This window comes from Elephas maximus, chromosome 7 (genome assembly GCF_024166365.1).
Source record: "Elephas maximus indicus isolate mEleMax1 chromosome 7, mEleMax1 primary haplotype, whole genome shotgun sequence".
Classification (NCBI taxonomy): domain Eukaryota; kingdom Metazoa; phylum Chordata; class Mammalia; order Proboscidea; family Elephantidae; genus Elephas; species Elephas maximus.
Genome location: NC_064825.1, coordinates 67,258,533 through 67,282,392, shown reverse-complemented (window position 1 = coordinate 67,282,392; position 23,860 = coordinate 67,258,533). Strand labels below are relative to the sequence as shown.

General features: G+C 44.5%; 1 protein-coding gene across 2 annotated transcripts in view; it reads left to right on the top strand.

Moving 5' to 3' along the window:
- Positions 1-8,515: 8,515 nt before the first annotated feature.
- DKK3 (dickkopf WNT signaling pathway inhibitor 3) overlaps positions 8,516-23,860 on the top strand; it is a 61,896-nt gene continuing 46,551 nt past the window's right edge. The window contains exons 1-2 of one of the 2 annotated variants that reach the window (XM_049890403.1): positions 8,516-8,624; positions 9,234-9,472. In XM_049890403.1, the coding sequence (XP_049746360.1) occupies positions 9,260-9,472 (213 nt within the window). In that variant the 5' untranslated portion in view covers positions 8,516-8,624; positions 9,234-9,259. Of the gene's footprint in view, positions 8,658-9,233; positions 9,473-23,860 lie in introns of both variants that reach the window. The other variant, XM_049890402.1, reaches the window with a different exon arrangement.

The window sequence follows — 23,860 nt, the reverse complement described above, 5'->3', positions numbered from 1 at the left end:
CTTCACAATGAAATTGTAGTGCCTCTTTTCCCAGCAGGGATTTGTTTTTTTAAAGGTCGATTTTCATTATTTTCTTTTAACAAAGGAGAAATTATTTAAAAGATGAGAAAACTAAAGTTTAGAAAGAGAAATTAGCCTATCCAAGATGGTAAATCTTAGAATATAGAAAAATCATGACTAGGACACAGTTTGTTTGACTGTCAATCCAACTCTATGATGTCCCCATGCTTACTTTTTCGTCTGACACCCCTGACCACCGACAAAGCCCCATTTCCTGAGAAGTGCCCCTTTTCACCTGTGATCTGAGGTTTGATGAGCAGCCCTATTGCACAGCAGTTAAAAGTCTGGATTTAGTTGTTACATAGACCTCTGTTTGAAATTCTGGCTCTGACCTTGGGCAAGTTACTTGACCTCTTCTCCACTCCCATTTTCTTTTAATTTTTGAGTACCTTACATAAATTTACTTCTTTTAATGTATGCTTTTAAGAGTTTTGACAAATGTATTCCAATGCCATGTAATCACTACCATAATCACGGTACAGAAATTTCATCTCCTCCAAATGTTCCCATTCCTTTTATAGTCAACCCTTTCCCCTATCCTAGTCTTTGGAAGCCAATGATCTGTTTTCAGTCCCTACAGTTTTGCCTTTTCCAAAATGTCATATAACTGAAATCATATAATATGTAGCCTTTTGAATCTGGCTTCTTTCACTTAACATAATACATTAGAGATTCATCCATGTTGTTGTATGTATAAGGAGTTCATTCAATTGTATTGTTGACCAGCAAGATCTTAACAGAAAACAACAGAAGCTTCCCTCACCCAAAAGTAGCCTGCCAGGCTGTTGAGAACTATCCCTATAAAGTCTTGGCTCACTGCCTTCAAGATGGTGGTAACATGATCTTCAAGATGGTGGTAACACGATCTTCAAGATGGTGGTGGTGGTGGTGGTGGTGGTGAAGGTGACTGAAAACCAGGACTGAATCTCAGATGCACAAACGCATCCCTTGGGGACTGTTTAGATTATCTTTGGAAGGGGCTGAGGTGCAGTGACAGCAGGTAAGGGCTAAGAACCCTTGTGGCTTGGGTACTATTGTGTCCTCAAACCAGAAAACCTTGGGATATTATGATCATGATGAATAGGGTTAGAACCAGAACTCAAACCCTGGCACACCTAGCTCTAAGCCAAATCTTCTTTCTTCTACTCCAGCAGTTCCCAACCACATTCATGGGAAAGCAAGAATTTCTTAGCCTGGCCCTGTTATTCCGTAGGTTGGAGAAGAGGTTGATGGAATGGGAAGAGTATTTTTTGGTGAAGCCTGATGATAACAAAATCCTTAGCAAGGATCTTTCCAGAATGCAGAACCAGGACTGGGCCACTGCTTTGCTGGAGCCCCATGTCATACCTACTCAATCAACATCGCCTAAAGTGGCACCCAGGCATCTGTATTTTTTATCAAGCTTCACAGGTGATATGCAGCCAGCATTGAAAACTGCTCCAGAGAAGAAATAAACACATCATTCTTTCCAGGGGAGAGAAACACGTTTCTAGATATTCTTTTTCCGCACTTACCTAATGACACTGATTCTCTGATTTTCCTCTTTTGGTACAGGTTCCACCAAAGTCCTCTTGCTCTTAAGTCATCCTCCATTTCAGTCGCATATGTAAGAATATACAGTGCACATGGATCCACCTGCTAAAAAAAAGCGAGACAGCCAGATTTGGGGGTAGACCTTCCTGCACTGTGCTCCGAGGGTGATGGCCAGGAATATGGCCCTCTGGGTCTCTTTTGTTCACCCACTCATGGAAACTTGGCACATTCAATGTATGTTTTGGATATTCAGTGGCTGTTACTCATGGAAACCCCAAACCCACATGAATACTCTTTCCAAAAGCAGTGGAGTTTCCATTCAGAAAAATCTTGGCACCAATTTCTTTGGAACAAGTGCAAGTTACAGGCAGGACCCAAGAGGACTCAGTGAAATTGGTGGCTGGCACTGTGATGTTCAGGGGTTGGTTGACAAAGAAGAAGGTGCCCCTGGTTGACTTGTTTCTGTTTAGTGTGACCTGGTGGCCCTGTTTCTAACTCATGGGTCTCAGAGAGGAATAATCTCCTCCAATGCAAACCTTCCTTGCAGAGGATTGCCTTCTTAAAATACAGACCCCTGCTCTAGACATTTGTAAGAATGCTTGGTGTCTAAGCATGAGAAAGCCGCTAAACCTAGCTCAAACAAAAAGGGAACTATATGAGAAAAATACAAAAACATCTCATAGAGTCTAAGGGCAGAAGGTGCAGCTGGGTTTCAGAAAGGTTCATGAAAGACTAGCACTAAGAACCAGAACGACATCATGAAATGAAGCAGCTACTGTCTTCCCATCACCCCGTCTCTCAGACCCATGGACTCTTAACCTCTCTGAGCGTCTCTTCACCAGAGTGCCTGTTTTCCTCTCGTTCTCTTTCTCCTTCCCCTCTTCCTCCTTCTCCTCTTTCTTTCTCCATGCCAATTTTTGTTCTCAAGCAGCTGAATGTTATCTCTAGCTTTAAAACTGAAGAAAAAATCTGCTGGGCCAAGTGTTAGTCAGGTGTCCATATCTGGTCAATTCAAATGGGGTGGAGAGGAGGTGATCCGTGTAGATACTACTTGACCTCCCTCTCCTACCACAGTTAAAGGGACCAGGGATGGACGCCCTTCATAGGCATTCTGGAAAGGGTCAGCTTTTATTACTTTCATCACCCTCCCTTCCTATAGTTGCCAGTTTCTCTGTTATTTCCTTCATCTTGTCTGTTTACCTGTTTCTTCATTACACTGTGAATTCTTTGAGGGCAGAAATCCCTGCCCTAGCAGGCCTGCATTCATTCAGTAAATCCTTACTTAATGCAGCTCTCTGCAAGCCTGGGCAGGGCTTGGAGATGGCTGCAGGGACAAGCATCACATGCAGTCGCATGTGGGTTGCATTTTAGCAGGGAAAGCAGATTCTGACCAGCCATGCACATACATTATTTCTGATTCCAACTCTTCCTCGTTTTTTTCCCCAAGTATATATAGCCTGTTTAAGATGAAAGGGAGAGGAAAAATAAGAGAGAGAGAAGGAAACGTGTGTAGTAAACCGTCCCCATGTCTAGTTAAGCAGGCCTGGTGGCACAGTGGTTGAAGTGCTCAGGTGCTAACCAAAAGGTTGGTGGTTACAACCCACCAGCTGCTCTGCATGAGAAAGATATGGCAGTCTGCTTCCAGAAAGATTACAGCCTTGGAAACCCTATGGGGCAGTTCTACTCTGTCCTATAGGGTCACTAGGAGTCGGAATCGCCTCGACGGCGTGCAACAACGTGTCTAGTTAAATATTCTGAATAGATAAAGTTTTAAAAACACATGGATCATAGTCACCTATCTAAACATTGCCTATATGCTCTGGCTATCTGAAGTTTCTGTGTTTGAGTCCTAGACTCTCCAGCTAGGGTAGAAGAGGATGACAGAGACCCCCATCTACTGCCCAGAGTCTTTACCCGTCCCCAACTTCCTGGCTTTTACCGCCCACCCCACTCACGGCAGGAAGGTTCTTAATGATTTAGGCAGACAGAGGGGCCTTTGATGAACAGAAAATGCACCCCCACCTGGGCCTGGTGTAGCCCTCCTGCCCCTCCCTCTTACCTCCCAGTAAGAGCAGCCACTGCTGGGCCTTGGGGAGGCTAGCATTTCCGTCAAGAACAGAACTAAGAAAAATCTTCTTGGCTGTAAAATTTATTATTATTGCTTTTTCTCAATTTTATTCAACATGCCAAAAATAACACAGGGGACACATCCATACAACCACAACTGCTGTGGTTAAACAGATGTTAATATTTGGATACATTTGTTTCAGAGCTCCTCCATTTTGGTACATTCTTTTTGTCCGTTAGCAACATATACTGTTGTTTTTTGTGTTTGAAACGTGCATAAATATAATATTCTGTTCGTATTGCTTTGTAAATTGTCTTCTCCACTCCACAGTGTGTTTTGGAGATTTATCCATAGCTGAGACCTATAAGTTATGAATAATATTACTGATTACTTCAGCTGCAGTATTCTATTATTTGGATAAGACTCAGTTTATCTAGTCTCCTGCTGAAGAACACTGATATGTGGTTCCCACATTTTTACTATCATAAATATTGCTCAATAAACATCTTTATACGTGTCTCCTCAACACCTGGCTACACGTTTCTAGAGGGTGCACAGCTAGACGTAAAATTGCAGTATGGCTGCTAACTTTCTAAGCAAGTTACAACCTCTCTGCTGCCATTTCCTCAACCATGAAATGGGACTCCAGCTTCTGGCACCTTAGGTCCCTCATAGAGAAGTTGCAAGAATTAAAATTTCCAAATGATAATTAATTCCAGAAAGTGCTTCCAATAGCCTAAAAGAAAAAAAAAAAAAATCCCTAGTGGATGCAAACCTTAGGCCAGTGATATAACGGAAATGGTGAAATTTTAAAATGTTCCTTACTCTAAAGATGATTGACCTGGACCCGGGAGTCTCTGTCTGCTCTGTGTGCCCCTGGACCCTGTCACTTCATGGTGGCCATCTAGACTCTGACCTTTTCTCCAGGTCAGGCCCTAAACCCACAGGGCTCCCTCTCCCTCACACCCAGGCTTCTTGGAGTCCAGACAACGTCTAGATCTGGTTGAGGCCCATCTCTGCAGTGAGCCAGGTGCCTTTTCTTCTTGCCCATGAATGCCTCAGGGTGGTAATAGGATTGACACAAAGCAAGGCAGGGAGGGCACTTACATTTGAGGATTGTAGATTTTCTTGAAGGAGCCCTGGCAGTGCAATCCTTAAGTGCTTGGTTGTTAACCAAAAGGCCAGTGATTCAAACCTACCAGTGGCTTCGTGGATTGAAAAGACCTGAAGATGTGCTCCTGTAAAAATTACAGCCTCGGGATCCCTATGGGGAAGTTCTACTCTGTCTTATAGGATTGCTATGAGCCAGAATTGACTTGATGGCACACAACAACGTATTTTTTTTACTTTTCTTTCTTCTTTAAAGGTTTGTGTGTGTGTGTGTGCGTTTTGGATAGTTTCACTTAATAATGGAATTATTGATAAACTCCTACCATTAAAAAAAAAAAAACAAAAACCAAACCCACTGCCGTCGAGTTGATTCCAACACACAGTGACCCTATAGGACAGGGTAGAACTGCCCCATAGAGTTTTCAAGGAGCGCCTGGTGGATTCAAACTGCCGACCCTTTGGTTAGCAGCTGTAGTGCTTAACCACTATGCCACCAGGGTTTCCTCCTCCTACCATTAAAAAAAAAAAAAAAATTAGGGAGTACAAAATTTTGACCTCATATGAGAAAACACATAGCCCTTCACCTGACACTGGGACAACTCAACAAAAATTTTTTTTTATAAGTTCAGACTAAAAGTCAACACCTCTGGGCTTCATGGCAAAAGACCTGAGGCAGAAGATAAATCTTCTCTAGGGAAGTTCCCTGTCCCTTACATCAGCAACATGGAGGACGGGAAGAGAAACCTGCACCACTGCAACTCCTGACCCAACTCCAGAATATGCCCACTGGCAGCTCCCTCCAGTTCTGCATTAGTTTCTTCCTAGTGGCAAGATGGGGTAACTGGAGACTCAGTTCCAGTCCTCGCATGGGCTCAGCCTCTTCCGGGGTCACCAAATATTCAGGGGCCAGAGCAGGAGGTGTGGGGGAGGAGCTTTCCCTGGAGCTCAGGAGGGCCCTACTGGAGGCCCGGAAGTTGAAGAAAAAGTGGCTAGAGCCACATCTTGGTGACAAATGGTAATCTGGGGAGTTCTGCAAAGAAAGGCATTCATGAGGAGTAAAGAGAGCATGAGCTGTAGAGTGAGCCACATCCAGAGTACTTCCAGATCCACCACTTCCTTGCTTCCTGGCTTTAAGCTGACTGCTTACTTCTCTGAGTCTCTGTGTCCTCACTTAAGCAATGAGGTGACAGCACCTATCTCATAGGGTTGTGGTGAGCACAGTGCCCAATGCCAACAAGGTCCCCGAATATGTTTTCTCCCTGACTGACACTCTGCTGTGGATCAGGTATATGAACACAACAAGGTGGCCATCATCCCCAAACACATTTCGCAAGTGATCACCGGTGGCCTCAGAACAGAAATCACACATCTCACACTCCCAAGTCTGCTGCAATATCTCCCTGCCGGGACTGCAGCAGAGGAGTGTGGCAGTTCAGGGTGAAGGCCCTGGAACCAGATTTCTGGGTTCAAATCCCAGTTCAACCCCTAGTATAGTTGCTATGTGACCTTGAGAAACTTTCCTTATCTGTAAAGTGGGAATAAAAATAGTAGTACCAACCTCAGAGGGTTGTTCAAGAATTGAGCAAGTTAACACCTGTGCCTGGCACAGAGCGAGTACTGAGTCATGATAGCTATTGACATAAAGATCAGCATACCCATTTCTCAGGGACCAAGTGTGTATTATGTACTACTGAGATCCTGGTGACACAAGGGGAGTAAGCTCGTCCCTGCCTCCCACAAGCTCCTGGTCTCTGGGGGAAATGGGCCAGTGAACAAACAGACATGCCAAGTCGGTGCTGTGATGGGGAAGCACGTGGTGCTAGGGAGCCTAGAGGAGAGATTCTGAGGAGGGTGGGAGAGGCCAGGAGAGACTCTGAGTCTTGAAAGACTGGGAGGAGTTAGCTAGGCCAAGGGAAGGAGGGAGGACTGCCCAGACAGAAAGAAGGCTTGAGAAAACACTCATTTATTAAAGAAATACGTGAGTCAGTCATACCTTAATTAAGTCTTTAAAATAATATGTGAGTGCCCCTTGTTCTAGACACTGCCGAGACTGCTGTAAATAAAACAAAGTTCCTATTGTCATTTTGCTGGTGTTGTTGCTAGCTGCTGTTGTTCAGTGATGGTAGTGATTCATAGGGCTTCACAGTATTTTCAATGGCTGATTTTTAGAAGTAGATTATCAGGTCTTTCTTCCTAGTCTTAGTCTGAAAGCTCCCCTGAAACCTGTTCAGCATCCTAGCAACACACAAGCCTCCGCTGACCCTCAGGTGGTGGTTACATACGAGGTGCATTGGCCAGGAACCTAACCGGGGAAGGTCTTCCATGTGGAAGGCGAGAATCCCATCACTGAACCACCAATGTCTTCACTGTCAATGTGATAAAACCAAAAACCCAAACCCACTGCTGTCAAATGGATTCTACTCATAGCCATCCTATAGGACAGAGTAGAACTGCCCCCTAGGGTTTCCAAGACTGTAATCTTTATGGACACCAACTGTCACATCTTTCTCCCTTAGAGCAGCTGGTGGGTTCTAACGGCCAACCTTTCGTTTAGCAGCCTGAGCTTTAACCACTGCACCACCAGGACTCCTCACTATGACAGCTAATACTTATATCCCACCCACGATATGCCTTGCCGAAGTCCCTTCATTATGCCTGTTAACTGGGTGTCATGGACTGAATTGTGTCCGGCCAAAATAATCTGTCAATTTAGCTGGGCCATGATTCTCAATATTGTGTGACTGTCCACCATTTTATGTGATTTTCCTGTATGTTGTAAATCCTATCACTATGATGTAATAAAGTGGATTAGTGGCAGTTATATTGATGAGGTCTACAAGATTAGGTAGTGGTTTGAGCCAGTCTCTTTTGAGATATAAAAGACAGGAATGAACAGAGAGACATGGGGACCTCATACCACCAAGAAAGCAGCACTGGGAGCAGAGCATGTCCTTTGGACCTGCAGTCCCTGCGCCTGAGAAGCTTATCAACCAGGGGAAGATTGATGACAAGGAATCTTCCTCCAGAGCCGTGGGAGAGAGAAAGCCGGCCCCTGGAGCTAACACCCTGAGTATGGACCGTGAGACAATAAATTTCTTTGTTAAAGCCATCGACTTGTGGTATTTCTGTTATAGCAGCACTAGATGACTAAGACGCTGGGAGACAGCCTACTATAACCTCCATTTTACATTTGGATAAACGGGCAAAAACAAATCTGGTAATGGCCAGACTGGGAAAGAAGTTAGTAGCAAAGCTGGGCTTCAAACCAAGCAGTCTGGCTGCCGATCTGGTCCTAACCACTCTACTATGCCACACTCAAGGACCTTGTGACATGCTTGCAGTCCAGTCAGTGAGCTACAAATCGGTTTTCTTGGCTAGAGAACTGAGTCAACCATGGCAGACGGATTAAGGCCAGGCTGAGGAGTTGGGATTTTGTTCTGCAGGGCTGCATGCTGGGCAAAAGATGGTTTGGAGCGGGCAAGGTACGACTTAGCAAGACCCCTCAGTAGGCTGTTGCAACAATGGAGGCCAGAGATGACAGTGGCGGAATGCCACAGAGGCCAAGGATTGCAAAGCAGAGGATGGCTTTCCGCGGAGCTTATCACAGGCAGTGGAGGGGGCCCCCGGGCGTGAGGTCGCCGGCACCCGGCCAGCCAATGGCAGCATCCAGAGCCGCGGCCCCTCCCGCAGGGCGGGGACCTGGGGGACGGGCGGGGCGAGGGCTGCGGGCTAGTCGGGTACCAGCGCTGCCGCATCCGCGCCGCGCTCTCCGCACCGCTGCTCGCCCGCCGGCCGGCCCACCGCGCCTCCCGCTCCCGCAGCCCAGCGGCGGCCTCCCGGCGAAGCGCGGCAGGTCCGGCCCGGAGCGCTGCTCGGTCCAGTCGGGGTGGGTGAGGGGCGGCGGCGGGGGGCGGGGGGCGACGGCGGCTCAGCTCAGTCTAGCTTGGGTGGGTGAGGGGCAGGCGCTCGACTCAGTTCAGACCCCTAGGGGAGCGGGGCTGACCTGTGCCCTGACCACCCCACAAGGGGGCTGGGACGGGATTGGGGTGCGAATGGGGGTCGGGGCGCTAAAGCTGGGTTCTGACGAGGTGGAGAGGCGGCACGGCTCGAACCCGGGACGGAGCTGGGGTGCACAGGGGCTGTTAGCGTAGGGGAACTGAGTTCTGTCGCTGGGCTGAGGGGGACCAGCGTTGGGGGCGGCGAGCAGAGCTCAGCTTGTGCACAAGGATGGGTGTGGGGGGCCTGGGGGCGCGGGACTGGAGCGGGTGGGGACTCCTTCTGACCGGTGGCGGAGGGCTGGAGCTGCGTCCGGAAAGGGACTCCGTTTCGTCCTGCCTAGGGGTGGGTGCGAGAAGAGGGGGCCGAGGGCAGGCCAGGGCTCGGAGTTCCCCGGCGGCAGGGCGGGGCGGCGGGACGCGAGGGGTTGCTGCGCACGCCTCTGACCGAGCTCCGGGAAACACAGGCAGCGTCGGAGGGCGCAGCGCAGAGATGCTGAGACTCGGGGGCACCCTGCTGTGCCTGCTGCTGGCGGCCGCTGTCCCCACGGCTCCCGCGCCGGCTCCGACTACGAGCTCAGCCCCCGGCGGATCCGGCCCGATTCTCAGCTACCCGCAGGAGAAGGCCACCCTCAACGAGATGCTCCGTGAGGTGGGGGAACTGATGGAGGACACGCAGCACAAGCTGCGCAGCGCGGTGGAGGAGGTGGGTGCACCCTGAGGGCGCGGGACTCCGGGAAGCAGAAGGCTGCGGGGAGGACGAGGACTGGCAGGAGGCGGTGCTCCTTTTGAGCGCTGGTCGCAGCGCTGGCCAGGGATCTCGCGTCCTGAGAAGGGCTGGAAAAGGCCTGCGGCAGACATGAAGTGACCAGGAGGCAGCGCTGGGTGATCCCAAATCCCACCTTGTTCTGCCTTCCTGCCAGAAGGTCTGGATCTGAGCCGGTTGCCAAGTGTCTCCGGCTGGTCTCTCCCACGGGGAGCCCAGATCACCACCTACCTGCAACTGTCTTCAGGCAGTATGCAGTTGGTCCCCCCTGTTGCAAGCAGGTGCTTGGAAGGCCGGTATTCCAGCGCCGTGGCTTGGAGAAAGGTGGAAGAAGCTCCTAGCTATCTCCAAGTTCTAGCGTGTCTGCTGGGCTTTGAGCTTGTGGCATCTTTCCAAGATACAATTTGGATGCCATTTGGGAACAAAGAGACAAAAAGCCCTGAACTTTGCTGGTAATCTCCTGTCTGAACTATCCTGCTTCCCCAGATTGCATGTGAGGGCAGAGAAGGGAAATGAATTCCTAAATCCCAGACAAGTAATGCAAAAAGGATGAAAAGAGGAGTGCATAATGTGAGAGACAAACCCATCCCCACCCCAAGAGTGCGTTGGAGTCACACCTGGGCTCCAGGTCCTCCTTGAGTAGGGTGGATTTTAATCCAGCCTGAGTCCCATTGCCATCGAGTTGATTCCAACTCAGTGGCCCCATAGGACAGAAGAGAACTGCCCCATAGGGTTTTCAAGCAGTGGCTGGTGGATTCGAACTGTTGACATTTGATTAGAAGCCGAGCTCTTAGCCACTGTGATTATCAGAGACCAGTATCTTGGCAAAGACCTTCCTTCCATCACCTCCCAGGTGTAAGCACTAGATGGTGTCCTGCTCTGCCCTCTATGGTGGGCACCCGAGCATCCCCAGGGCTGCTTGGGCAGGAGGTACAGCTGGCCCAGCCCTCCCAACCTTAGTGTGGGATCTGACCCTGTTGACTGGGTTGGGTGGGCATGGTCCCCTATTGGCTGCAGTCTGTATTTGGAGAGGAGCCAGTCGTCCCTATGAAGGAGTCAGCTAGAGACCACATGGCTTCTCCACATCCCTGCTGCCTCCAACCTGGAAACATTGTTTGGCTGAGAGTGCCTTGGGCAAAGCCTTCCATGCTGGTTTGTGTCCACCCAGGAGAGGTTGATTTCTCCTTCCAACCCTGTGTAGTTTGGGGATATTTCCCCTCTCCCTTCCCACCCCCACAAGAATCAACCTGGTGGAGTTTGTAGTGTAGTGGATACTCTATCAGGAGGCATTGACATGGGAAGCTGTACCCTGTACCCTAAACATCCACTGGACAGACCCAGATTCCAAGACCCTTGAGTTTTCTGTTTCCTGTGATAGGAAACGAACCATGACCTGGAACCATTAAAGGTAAGAGGAGTCAGGTAGTCCCCGGTATCTCTTCACCCTGCTTGCGGTTTCAAATTAAATTGAGCTCCTGATTCCTCTGCATCTAGGGCAGGTCATCTCCTTTCCTTGTCTGGGTTCCAGAACTTTCCCTCCCTCATACAGATTCCCAAATAAGAATAACTAGGTCACCTCCACGTTTTTATTACGTGTGAAAGTGCCCTTCGCCATTCAGAAGGTTTTCAGAGTAGTCCTCTGATGTTGGCTGCTGACTGAGGGAGGTGAGGGAGCAGCAAGGGCCTTTTCAGTCTCTTCATTGATGAGAGCAGTTTGGGGTCCAGCAAGACCTTAGTGGTGGTGTCTTCTCCATGAGAGTTATCCATGTTGAGCCTTGCCAGAACCCAGCCTTCCTCCCTCCTGCGGTGGCTCCTCTTGAGTTTGGTGGGCTGCTGTTTGCCACCAGAGGAGATGCTGGCTGCCACATCTGTCTTATTCAGTGGTCATTTTCCAAGTGAGTGTCCCTCACTGGCAGCGGGGAGAGGGTGAGAGAGGCTGAACACCTGCCTGGCAGGAGAACAGGCCTTGGAGACTGTGTTAATCTCTTAGGCCTGCCATAACAAAATTTTACAAATTGAGTAGTTTATAAGAACAGAAATTTATTGCCTCATGGCCTGGAGGCGAGGAGGAGTCCAAATTCAGGTTGTCAGCAGTGCTATGCTTTTTGTGTGTGTGTGTGTGTGTGTGTGTGCACAATTCAAGTTAGTTTCTCATACAAAAACTTATACACACATTGTTACATGACCCTAGTTGCTCTCCCTACAATGTGACAGCACACTGCTTCTCTCTACCATGTATTTCCCGTGTCCATTCAACCAGCTGCTCTCCCCCTTGGCCTTCTTGTCTCGCCCCTGTCTGGAGGGTGCCCACATAGTTTCGTGTGTCTACTTGAGCTAAGAAGCACACTCCTCACCAGTATCATTTTATGTCTCATACTCCAGTCTAATCTTCGTTTGGCTTTGAGGATGGTTTTAGTTTTGAGCTAACAGAGCCTGGGGGCCATGACCTCTGGGGTACCTCCAGTCTCAGTCAGACCATTAAGTCTGGTCTTTTCACTAGAATTTGAGGTCTGCATCCCACTTTTCTCCTGCTCCATCAGGGATTCTCTGTTGTGTTCCCTGTCAGGGCAGCCATTTGTAGTAGCCAGGCACCATCTAGTTCTTCTGGTCTCAGTATGATGGAGTTTCTGGTTTATGTGGCCTGTTCTTTGTCTTGGGCTCATATTTTCCTGTGTCATTGGTGTTCTTCATTCCCCTTTGCTCCAGGTTGGTTGAGACCAATTGATGCATCATAGATAGCCACTTGCTGGCATTTAAGACCCCATTCGGCACTCACCAAAGTGGGATGCAGAACAATTTCTTAATATATTTTGTTATGCCAATTGAACTAGATGTCTCCTGAAACCATGGTCCCCAGACCCCCACCCCTGCTACTGTGTCCCTCAAAGTGTTTGGTTGTATTCAGGAAACTTCTTAGCTTTTGGATTAGTCCAGTTGTGCTGACTTCCTCTGTATTGTGTGTTATCTTTCCCTTCACCTAAAATAATTCTTATCTACTATTTAATTAGCAAATATCCCTCTCCCTCCCCTCCATCCCCTGCTCTGCCCTCGTAACCATCAAAGAATATTTTCTTGTGTTTAAGCCTTTTTTTGAGTTCTTACGATAGAGGTCTCATACAATATTTGTCCTTTTGCAACTGACTAATTTCACTCAGCATAAACCTACAGATTCCTCCATGTTATGTTTCATGGATTCATTGTTGTTCTTTATCAGTGCGTAGTATTCCATTGTGTGAATATACCATAATTTGTTCATCCACTCAACAACCTTGACTGTTTCCTTCTTTTTGCTATTGTAAACAGTGCTGTAATGAACATGGGTGTGCGTATATCTATTCGTGTGAAGGCTCTTACTTGTCTAGGATATATTCCAAGGAGTGGGATTGCTGGATTGTATGGTAGTTCTGTTAGGGCCGTGTTCTCTTGAAGGCTGCAGGGGAAGATCCTTTCTTGTCTCTCCTGGCTTTTGGTAGCCTAGGCATTCCTTGGCTTGCAGCTGCAGCACAACAACAGTAGTCACGTGGCCATTCTATCTGTGTCTCTCTTTTGTAAGGGCGTTACTCAGGAGCCATGGTGATACGGTGGTTAAGCCCTTAGCTCTTAAACTGAAAGGTCAGAGGTTCGAACCTACCGGCCTATCGCTGGGAGAAGGATGTGGTTGTCTGCTTCTGTAAAGATTTACAGCCTTGGAAACCCTATGGGGCAGTTCTACTTTGTCCTATAGGGTTGCTATGAGTTGGAATCCACTCAGTGGCAGTGGAACTCAGGCTGGATTAAGATCCATCCAACTCCAATATGACCTAATGTTCAAAGACCCTATTTCCAAACAAGGTCACATTTACGGGTTCCAGAGATTAAGACATCAGTGTATCTTTTTGGGAGACACTATTCAATCCATAACAGGGGCCAGCCTTCCTTGTTCAATCCCAGTTCTGCTACATACTGGTGGTGGGACCCAAGGCCTGAAATGGAGAAAATGTCTATTCCTTGGGGTAAAAGAGAAAATTAAATGAGAGGATATTGTAAAACAAATTACTTGACTGTCTAAAATGGGGTTAAGTAAAATGGTTATACAAGTAGATCTCTCATAAGCTGTAAGGATTCTGAAGATTTTGGTTCTCCATAAATAATAGTTATCATTTGATTAATCATAGTAGTATGAGTATAAACCACCACCAGTATCTGATATATAGTAGATTCTCAATAGCTTATGCTATTAATATTGATCTTTTAAAAGAGACTGCCAGAAAACACCTTAAAGGCAAAAAGATAGTTGCTATTTAGTTGTTGTCCAGCCGGAGATAAACAACCAGCAAAGACCTGGGCCAGATGGATTAATTTTTTTACGTAGTTGCATCATGAATTTGCTTTCTAGTAACTTCCTGGCATTTTAAACATTCCAGCTGACTCAAGTTGTTGGTGTCTCTTAAGGGGAAAGACAAAATAACTTGGAGGGTAATTATTAGAAGAAGCAAATCTTCAGATAGCTTCAATACAGATGTTCCTATTTTCCTCTTTTATTATTCTTCCTGTTACTGATACATTATTTTGAGGATAAGACCATTCCATTTCTCCTGTCCTCATTACCACATCTGTAACTGGCATGTTTTAGAAGGTTCTTATTGTCTCCCCTTTATGCCTAGGAAGAACTGCAGTAACAAGCCTGGATTTCTCTCCCTAGTTATTCCTGTTTTGCTCTTCAACAAACACAGAGATGCAACCAAATATGAATGACATTTTTAATGGCATTCACATTCCTCCTCTATGAAACAACTCATATTGCTTCAGGCTTAAGTTTCTCTTGCTAGTGGCAGTAATAGCTGTGGTTGAAATTTCCATTGTAAACTGTAGTTTTAGTTCATGGTACCATTAAAGAACTGTTAGCTCATTCTGCAGAAATAACCACTAGCTGAGAGGGGAAAAGGTTTTATAAAAAGACTATCTGCTCAGCACAAAGCAAACTCTAGCTTTGGTATAACCTGCCAATTATTTCAGTGTCAAACTGGAGGATTCAGATTACAATGGGAATTTTAAAAATATCAAAACATTCCTTTCTCCTTCTGGACATGCCCTCTCTAGCATCTTTGGTCGCTTACTGTTTTCCAGCTGTCTCTTTTCTATCACTAAACATGCCAGAATCTCTCCCCTTAAAAATAAAAGTCCTTTTCTTGCCGATCCTGTCTTCTTTCTTAATTCCATTCCATTTCTTTTTCCTTTCGTTAACATATTTTTCAAACACATGCTGTTGACTGCCTGTTCTTTCCACTTCTACCCACTCATTCACCTTATAAACTCTGGCAACTAGCTTCTTCTAAAATTGCTTTCTTGTTGTTGTTGTTGTTAGGAGCCATCTACAAGATTTTGACTCATAGTGATGCCATATGACAGTAGAATTGCCCTGTAGGGTTTTCTAGGCTGTAGTCTTTACCAGAGCATATCACTAGGTCTCTCTCCTGTAGAGCCACCAAGTGGGTTCAAACTGCCAAACTTTGGGTTAGCAGCTAAGCACTTAGCTGTTGCGCCACCAGGGCTCCTTGTCTTTGTGTGTGTGTGTGTGTGTGTGTGTGTTAAGTGAAAGTTTGTAAACCAAGCCAGTCTCTCATACAAAAACTTATATATACCTTGCTATAAAAAAAAAAAAAAAAATTTTTTTTTATATACTCCTAGTTGCTCTCCCTCTAATGAGACAGCATACGCCTTCCCTCCACTGTTTTCATGTCCATTCAGCTAGCTTCTCACCCCCTCTGCCCTCTCATCTCTTCTCCAGACAGGAGCTGCCCACATAGTCTCATGTGTCTACTTGATCCAAGAAGCTCACTCTTCAATAGTATCATTTTCTATCCCATAGTCCAGTCCTATTCCTGTCTGAAGAGTTAGCTTTGGGAATGGTTCCTGTCCTGGGCTAACAGATGGTCTCGGGACCATGACCTCTGGGGTCTACCTAGTCTCAGTCAGACCATTAAGCCTGGTCTTCTTGCAAGAATTTGAGTTCTGCATCCCACTGCTCTCCTGCTCCCTCAGGAATTCTCTGTTGTGTTCCCTGTCGGGGAAGGCATTGGTTGTAGCTGGGCACCATGTAGCTCTTCTGGTCTCAGGCTGATGTAGTCTCTGGTTTATGTGGCCCTTTCTGTCTCTTGGGCTCATGATTACTTACGTCTTTGGTATTCTTCATTCTCCTTTGCTCCATGTGGGTTGAGACCAATTGATGCATCTTAGATGGCTGCTTACTAGTTATTAAGACCCCAGACGCCACTCTCCAAAGTGGGATGCAGAATGTTTTCTTAATAGATTTTATTATGCCAATTGACTTAGATATTCCCTGAAACCATGGTCCCCAAACCCCAGCCCCTGCTACGCTGGCCTTTGAAGAGTTCGGTTTATTCAGGAAACTTCTTAGCTTTTGGTTTAGTCAAGTTGTGCAGACCTTGCCTGTACTGTGTGTCGTCTTTCCCTTCACCTAAAATAGTTCTTATCTACTATCTAATTAGTGAAAAACCCTCTCCCTCCCTCCCTCCCTGCTCTCGTAACCATCAAAGAATATTTTCTTCTCTGGTTAAGTTATTTCTAGAGTTCTTAAAATAGTGGGTCTCATACAATATTTGTCCTTTTGCAACTGACTGATTTCACTCAGCGTAATGCCTTCCAGATTCTTCCATGTTATGAAATGTTTCACGGATTCATCATTGTTCTTTACTGATGTGTAGTATACCATTGTGTGACTATACCGTAATTTATTTATCCTTTCATCCATTGATGGGCACCTTGGTTGCTTCCATCTTTTTGCTATTGTAAACAATGCTGCAATGAGCATGGGTGTACATATATCTGTTCACGTAAAGAGTTATTTCTCTAGGATATATTCCAAGGAGTGGGATTGCTGGTACTTCTATTTCTAGCTTTTTAAGGACGCACCAAATCGATTTCCAAAGTGGTTGTACCATTTTACATTCCCACCAGCAGTGTATAAGTGTTCCAGTCGCTCCACAACCTCTCCAACATTTATTATTTTGTGTTTTGGGGATTAATGCCAGCCTTGTTGGAGTGAGAAGAAATCTCATTGTAGTTTTGATTTGCATTTCTCTAATGGCTAATGATTGTGAGCATTTCCTCACGTATCTGTTAGCTACCTGAATGTCTTCTTTAGTGAAGTGCCTGTTCATATCCTTTGCCCATTTTTTAATTGGGTTATTTGTCTTTTTTGTAAAGATGGCGCAGGACCGGGCAGTGTTTCGTTCTGTTGTGAATAGGGTCGCTATGAGTCAGAACCGACTCGAAGGTGCCTAAAAACAACAACAACAGTTGAGGTTTTGCGGCATCACGTAGACTTTAGAGATCAGATGCTGATCAGACATGTCATAGCTAAAAACTTTCTCCCAGTTTGTAGGTAGTCTTTTTACTCTTTTGGTGAAGCCTTTGGATGAGCATAGGTGTTTGATTTTTAGGAGCTCCCAGTTATCTAGTTTCTTTTCTGCATTGTTAGTAATGTTTTGTATACTGTTTATGCCATGTATTAGGGCTCCTAGCATTTTCCCTATTTTTTCTTCCATGATCTTTATCGTTTTAGATTTTATATTTAGGTCTTTGATTCATTTTGAATTAGTTTCTGTGGATGTTGTGAGGTATGGGTCTTGTTTCATTTTTTTACACATGGATATCCAGTTATACTGCCACCATTTGTTAGGCAGACTGTTTTTTCCCCATTTAACTGACTTTGGGCCTTTGTCAATATCAGCTGCTCATATGTGGATGGATTTATGTCTGGATTCTCAATTCTGTACCATTGGTCTATGTATCTGTTGCTGTACAAGTACCAGGATGTTTTGACTACTGTGGCAGTATAATAGGTTCTAAAATCAGGTAGAGTGAGGCCTCCCACTTTGTTCTTCTTTTTCAGTAATGCTTTACTTATCAGGGGCCTCTTTCCTTTCCGTATGAAGTTAGTTTTTCCATCTCATTAAAAAAATATTGTGTGAGGGAGGCGGAGCCAAGATGGCGGACTAGGCAGACGCTACCTCGGATCCCTCTTACAACAAAGACACGGAAAAACAAGTGAATCGATCACATACATAACAATCTACGAACCCTGAACAACAAACACAGATTTAGAGACGGAGAACGAACTAATACGGGGAAGCAGCGATTGTTTCCAGAGCCTGGAGCCAGCATACCAGTCAGGTACGGCACAAGCACAGAGACCTGCTCCACCCCCCTGAACTAACCCCGGGAGGGGGACTAGCCGGTTCCACGGGCGGCGTGGGACGCAGCCGTTAGGAGAAGTCCCCGGGAGGCAGTGACTGATCTTGGAGCAGAAAGAGCAGCATCCGAGCCGGGGAACCGTCCCACAGGGATTTGGACTGCACGCAGGTACGCCATAAACACGGAGAGTTGCTCCACCCCCTGAACTAACCCTGGGAAGGTGACCATCCGGGTCGCGCGGGCGGCGTGGGACGCAGCCGGTAGGAGAAGTCCCCGGGAGGCAGCGACTGGTATTGAAGCGGGGAGAACAGCGTTCCAGCCGGGACACTCGGTCGCGGCACAAGCACGGGGAGCTACTCCACCAATCTGAACTAACCCCGGGAGGGGGCCCACCTGGTTCACGGGGGCGGCACGGCCACGCGGCTGGAGGGACGAGAAGTCCCCGGGAGGCAGCGACTGATTTTGGAGTCGAGAGTGCACCGTCCCAGTAGGGGAGCCTTGACGCTGGGCGTGGGGCTGGAAGCGGAGGATCTGACCGTGACTCCAGCGGGCCAGACCCCCCGGGGGCAATCTCCACACAGACAGCACACATAGGCGACGCGCCCGCGGGAATCTCAGATATAATAGTCATTCCAAGCAAGACAAGCAACTCTGGCTATATTCTGAGGTGCTACTCTCCTATCTCTCTGTTCCCTCCCCCACCCTCCCCAGGAGGCTTCATTAACATCTGAATAGCCTGAGCCAGAGGGAGAACTCTGATAGGGATCTGACTGCAGTTTTTTTTTAGCGGATTTTCTGGAAAAACTAGTTTCCCAGTGATGGCTCGGAGACAACAATCCATATCAAACCACTTAAAGAAGCAGACCGTGACAGCTTCTCCAACTCCCCAAACAAAAGAATCAAAATCTTTCCCAAATGAAGATACAATTTTGGAATTATCAGATACAGAATATAAAAAACTAATTTACAGAATGCTTAATGATATCACAAATGAAATTAGGATATCTGCAGAAAAAGCCAAGGAACACACTGATAAAACTGTTGAAGAACTCAAAAAGATTATTCAAGAACATACTGGAAAAATTAATAAGTTGCAAGAATCCATAGAGAGACAACATGTAGAAATCCAAAAGATTAACAATAAAATAACAGAATTAGACAACACACTAGGAAGTCAGAGGAGCAGACTCGAGCAATTAGAATGCAGACTGGGACATCTGGAGGACCAGGGAATCAACACCAACATAGCTGAAAAAAAATCAGATAAAAGAATTAAAAAAAATGAAGAAACCCTAAGAATTATGTGGGACTCTATCAAGAAGGATAACCTGCGGGTGATTGGAGTCCCAGAACAGGGAGGGGGGACAGAAAACATAGAGAAAATAGTTGAAGAACTTCTGACAGAAAACTTCCCTGACATCATGAAAGACGAAAGGATATCTATCCAAGATGCTCATCGAACCCCATTTAAGATTGATCCAAAAAGAAAAACACCAAGACATATTATCATCAAACTCACCAAAACCAAAGATAAACAGAAAATTTTAAAAGCAGCCAGGGAGAAAAGAAAGGTTTCCTTCAAGGGAGAATCAATAAGAATATGTTCTGACTACTCAGCAGAAACCATGCAGGCAAGAAGGGAATGGGACGACATATACAGAACACTGAAGGAGAAAAACTGCCAACCAAGGATCATATATCCAGCAAAACTCTCTCTGAAATATGAAGGCGAAATTAAGATATTTACAGACAAACACAAGTTTAGAGAATTTGCAAAAACCAAACCAAAGCTACAAGAAATACTAAAGGATATTGTTTGGTCAGAGAACCAATAATATCAGATATCAGCACAACACAAGGTCACAAAACAGAACGTCCTGATATCAACTCAAATAGGGAAATCACAAAAACAAACAAATTAAGATTAATTAAAAAAAAAATACACATAACAGGGAATCATGGAAGTCAATAGGTAAAAGATCACAATAATCAAAAAGAGGGACTAAATACAGGAGGCATTGAACTTCCATATGGAGAGTGATACAAGGCGATATAGAACAATACAAGTTAGGTTTTTACTTAGAAAAATAGGGGTATATAATGAGGTAACCACAAAAAGGTATAACAACTCTATAACTCAAGACAAAAACCAAGAAAAACGTAACGACTCAACTAACATAAAGTCAAACACTATGAAAGTGAGGATCTCACAATTTACTAAGAAAAACGCCTCAGCACAAAAAAGTATGTGGAAAAATGAAATTGTCAACAACACACATAAAAAGGCATCAAAATGACAGCACTAAAAACTTATTTATCTATAATTACCCTGAATGTAAATGGACTAAATGCATCAATAAAGAGACAGAGAGTCACAGACTGGATAAAGAAACACGATCCATCTATATGCTGCCTACAAGAGACACACCTTAGACTTAGAGACACAAACAAACTAAAACTCAAAGGATGGAAAAAAGTATATCAAGCAAACAATAAGCAAAAAAGAAGAGGAGTAGCAATATTAATTTCTGACAAAATAGACTTTAGACTTAAATCCACCACAAAGGATAAAGAAGGACACTATATAATGATAAAAGGGACAATTGATCAGGAAGACATAACCATATTAAATATTTACGCACCCAATGACAGGGCTGCAAGATATATAAATCAAATTTTAACAGAACTGAAAAGCGAGATAGATACCTCCACAATTATAGTAGGAGACTTCAACACACCCCTTTCGGAGAAGGACAGGACATCCAGTAAGAAGCTCAACAGAGACACGGAAGATCTAATTACAACAATCAACCAACTTGACCTCATTGACTTATACAGAACTCTCCACCCAACTGCTGCAAAATATACTTTTTTTTCTAGCGCACATGGAACATTCTCTAGAATAGACCACATATTAGGTCATAAAACAAACCTTTGCAGAGTCCAAAACATCGAAATATTACAAAGCATCTTCTCAGACCACAAGGCAATAAAACTAGAGATCAATAACAGAAGAACGAGGGAAAAGAAATCAAATACTTGGAAAATGAACAATACCCTCCTGAAAAAAGACTGGGTTATAGAAGACATCAAGGAGGGAATAAGGAAATTCATAGAAAGCAACGAGAATGAAAATACTTCCTATCAAAACCTCTGGGACACAGCAAAAGCAGTGCTCAGAGGTCAATTTATATCAATAAATGCACACATACAAAAAGAAGAAAGAGCCAAAATCATAGAACTGTCCCTACAACTTGAACAAATAGAAAGTGAGCAACAAAAGAATCCATCAGGCACCAGAAGAAAACAAATAATAAAAATTAGAGCTGAACTAAATGAATTAGAGAACAGAAAAACAATTGAAAGAATTAACAAAGCCAAAAGCTGGTTCTTTGAAAAAATTAACAAAATTGATAAACCATTGGCTAGACTGACTAAAGAAATACAGGAAAGGAAACAAATAACCCGAATAAGAAATGAGAAGGACCACATCACAACAGAACCAAATGAAATTAAAAGAATCATTTCAGATTATTATGAAAAATTGTACTCTAACAAATTTGAAAACCTAGAAGAAATGGATGAATTCCTTGAAAAACACTACCTACCTAAACTAACACATTCAGAAGCAGAACAACTAAATAGACCCATAACAAAAAAAGAGATTGAAACGGTAATCAAAAAACTCCCAACAAAAAAAAGTCCTGGCCCGGACGGCTTCACTGCAGAGTTCTACCAAATTTTCAGAGAAGAGTTAACACCACTACTACTAAAGGTATTCCAAAGCATAGAAAATGACGGAATACTACCCAACTCATTCTATGAAGCCACCATCTCCCTGATACCAAAACCAGGTAAAGACATTACAAAAAAAGAAAATTATAGACCTATATCCCTCATGAACATAGATGCAAAAATCCTCAACAAAATTCTAGCCAATAGAATCCAACAACACATCAAAAAAATAATTCACCCTGATCAAGTGGGATTTATACCAGGTATGCAAGGCTGGTTTAATATCAGAAAAACCATTCATGTAATCCATCACATAAATAAAACAAAAGACAAAAACCACATGATCTTATCAATTGATGCAGAAAAGGCATTTGACAAAGTCCAACACCCATTTATGATAAAAACTCTTACCAAAATAGGAATTGAAGGAAAATTCCTCAACATAATAAAGGGCATCTATGCAAAGCCAACAGCCAATATCACTCTAAATGGAGAGAACCTGAAAGCATTTCCCTTGAGAACGGGAACCAGACAAGGATGCCCTTTATCACCGCTCTTATTCAACATCGTGTTGGAAGTCTTAGCCAGGGCAATCAGGCTAGACAAAGAAATAAAAGGTATCCGGATTGGCAAGGAAGAAGTAAAGTTATCACTATTTGCAGATGACATGATTATATACACAGAAAACCCTAAGGAATCCTCCAGAAAACTACTGAAACTAATAGAAGAGTTTGGCAGAGTCTCAGGTTATAAAATAAACATACAAAAATCACTTGGATTCCTCTACATCAACAAAAAGAACACCGAAGAGGAAATAACCAAATCAATACCATTCACGGTAGCCCCCAAGAAGATAAGATACTTAGGAATAAATCTTACCAAGGATGTAAAAGACCTATACAAAGAAAACTACAAAGCTCTACTACAAGAAATTCAAAAGGACATACTTAAGTGGAAAAACATACCTTGCTCATGGATAGGAAGACTTAACATAGTAAAAATGTCTATTCTACCAAAAGCCATCTATACATTTAACGCACTTCCGATCCAAATTCCAATGTCATATTTTAAGGGGATAGAGAAACAAATCACCAATTTCATATGGAAGGGAAAGAAGCCCCGGATAAGCAAAGCACTACTGAAAAAGAAGAAGAAAGTGGGAGGCCTCACCTTACCTGACTTCAGAACCTATTATACAGCCACAGTAGTCAAAAGAGCCTGGTATTGGTACAACAACAGACACATAGACCAATGGAACAGAATTGAGAACCCAGACATAGATCCATCCACGTATGAGCAGCTGATATTTGACAAAGGACCAGTGTCAATTAACTGGGGAAAAGACAGCCTTTTTAACAAATGGTGCTGGCATAACTGGATATCCATTTGCAAAAAAATGAAACAGGACCCATACCTCACACCATGCACAAAAACTAACTCCAAGTGGATCAAAGACCTAAACATAAAGACTAAAACGATAAAGATCATGGAAGAAAAAATTGGGACAACCCTAGGAGCCCTAATACAAGGTATAAACAGAATACAAAACATTACCAAAAATGATGAAGAGAAACCCGATAACTGGGAGCTCCTAAAAATCAAACACCTATGCTCATCTAAAGACTTCACCAAAAGAGTAAAAAGACCACCTACAGATTGGGAAAGAATTTTCAGCTATGACATCTCCGACCAGCGCCTGATCTCTAAAATCTACATGATTCTGTCAAAACTCAACCACAAAAAGACAAACAACCCAATCAAGAAGTGGGCAAAGGATATGAACACACATTTCTCTAAAGAAGATATTCAGGCAGCCAACAGATACATGAGAAAATGCTCTCGATCATTAGCCATTAGAGAAATGCAAATTAAAACTACGATGAGATTCCATCTCACACCAGCAAGGCTGGCATTAATCCAAAAAACACAAAATAATAAATGTTGGAGAGGCTGCGGAGAGATTGGAACTCTCATACACTGCTGGTGGGAATGTAAAATGGTACAACCACTTTGGAAATCTATCTGGCGTTATCTTAAACAGTTAGAAATAGAACTACCATACAACCCAGAAATCCCACTCCTCGGAATATACCCTAGAGATACAAGAGCCTTCATACAAACAGATATATGCACACCCATGTTTATTGCAGCTCTGTTTACAATAGCAAAAAGTTGGAAGCAACCAAGGTGTCCATCAACGGACGAATGGGTAAATACATTGTGGTATATTCACACAATGGAATACTACGCATCGATAAAGAACAGTGACGAATCTCTGAAACATTTCATAACATGGAGGAACCTGGAAGGCATTATGCTGAGCGAAATGAGTCAGAGGCAAAAGGACAAATACTGTATAAGACCACTATTATAAGATCTTGAGAAATAGTAAACCTG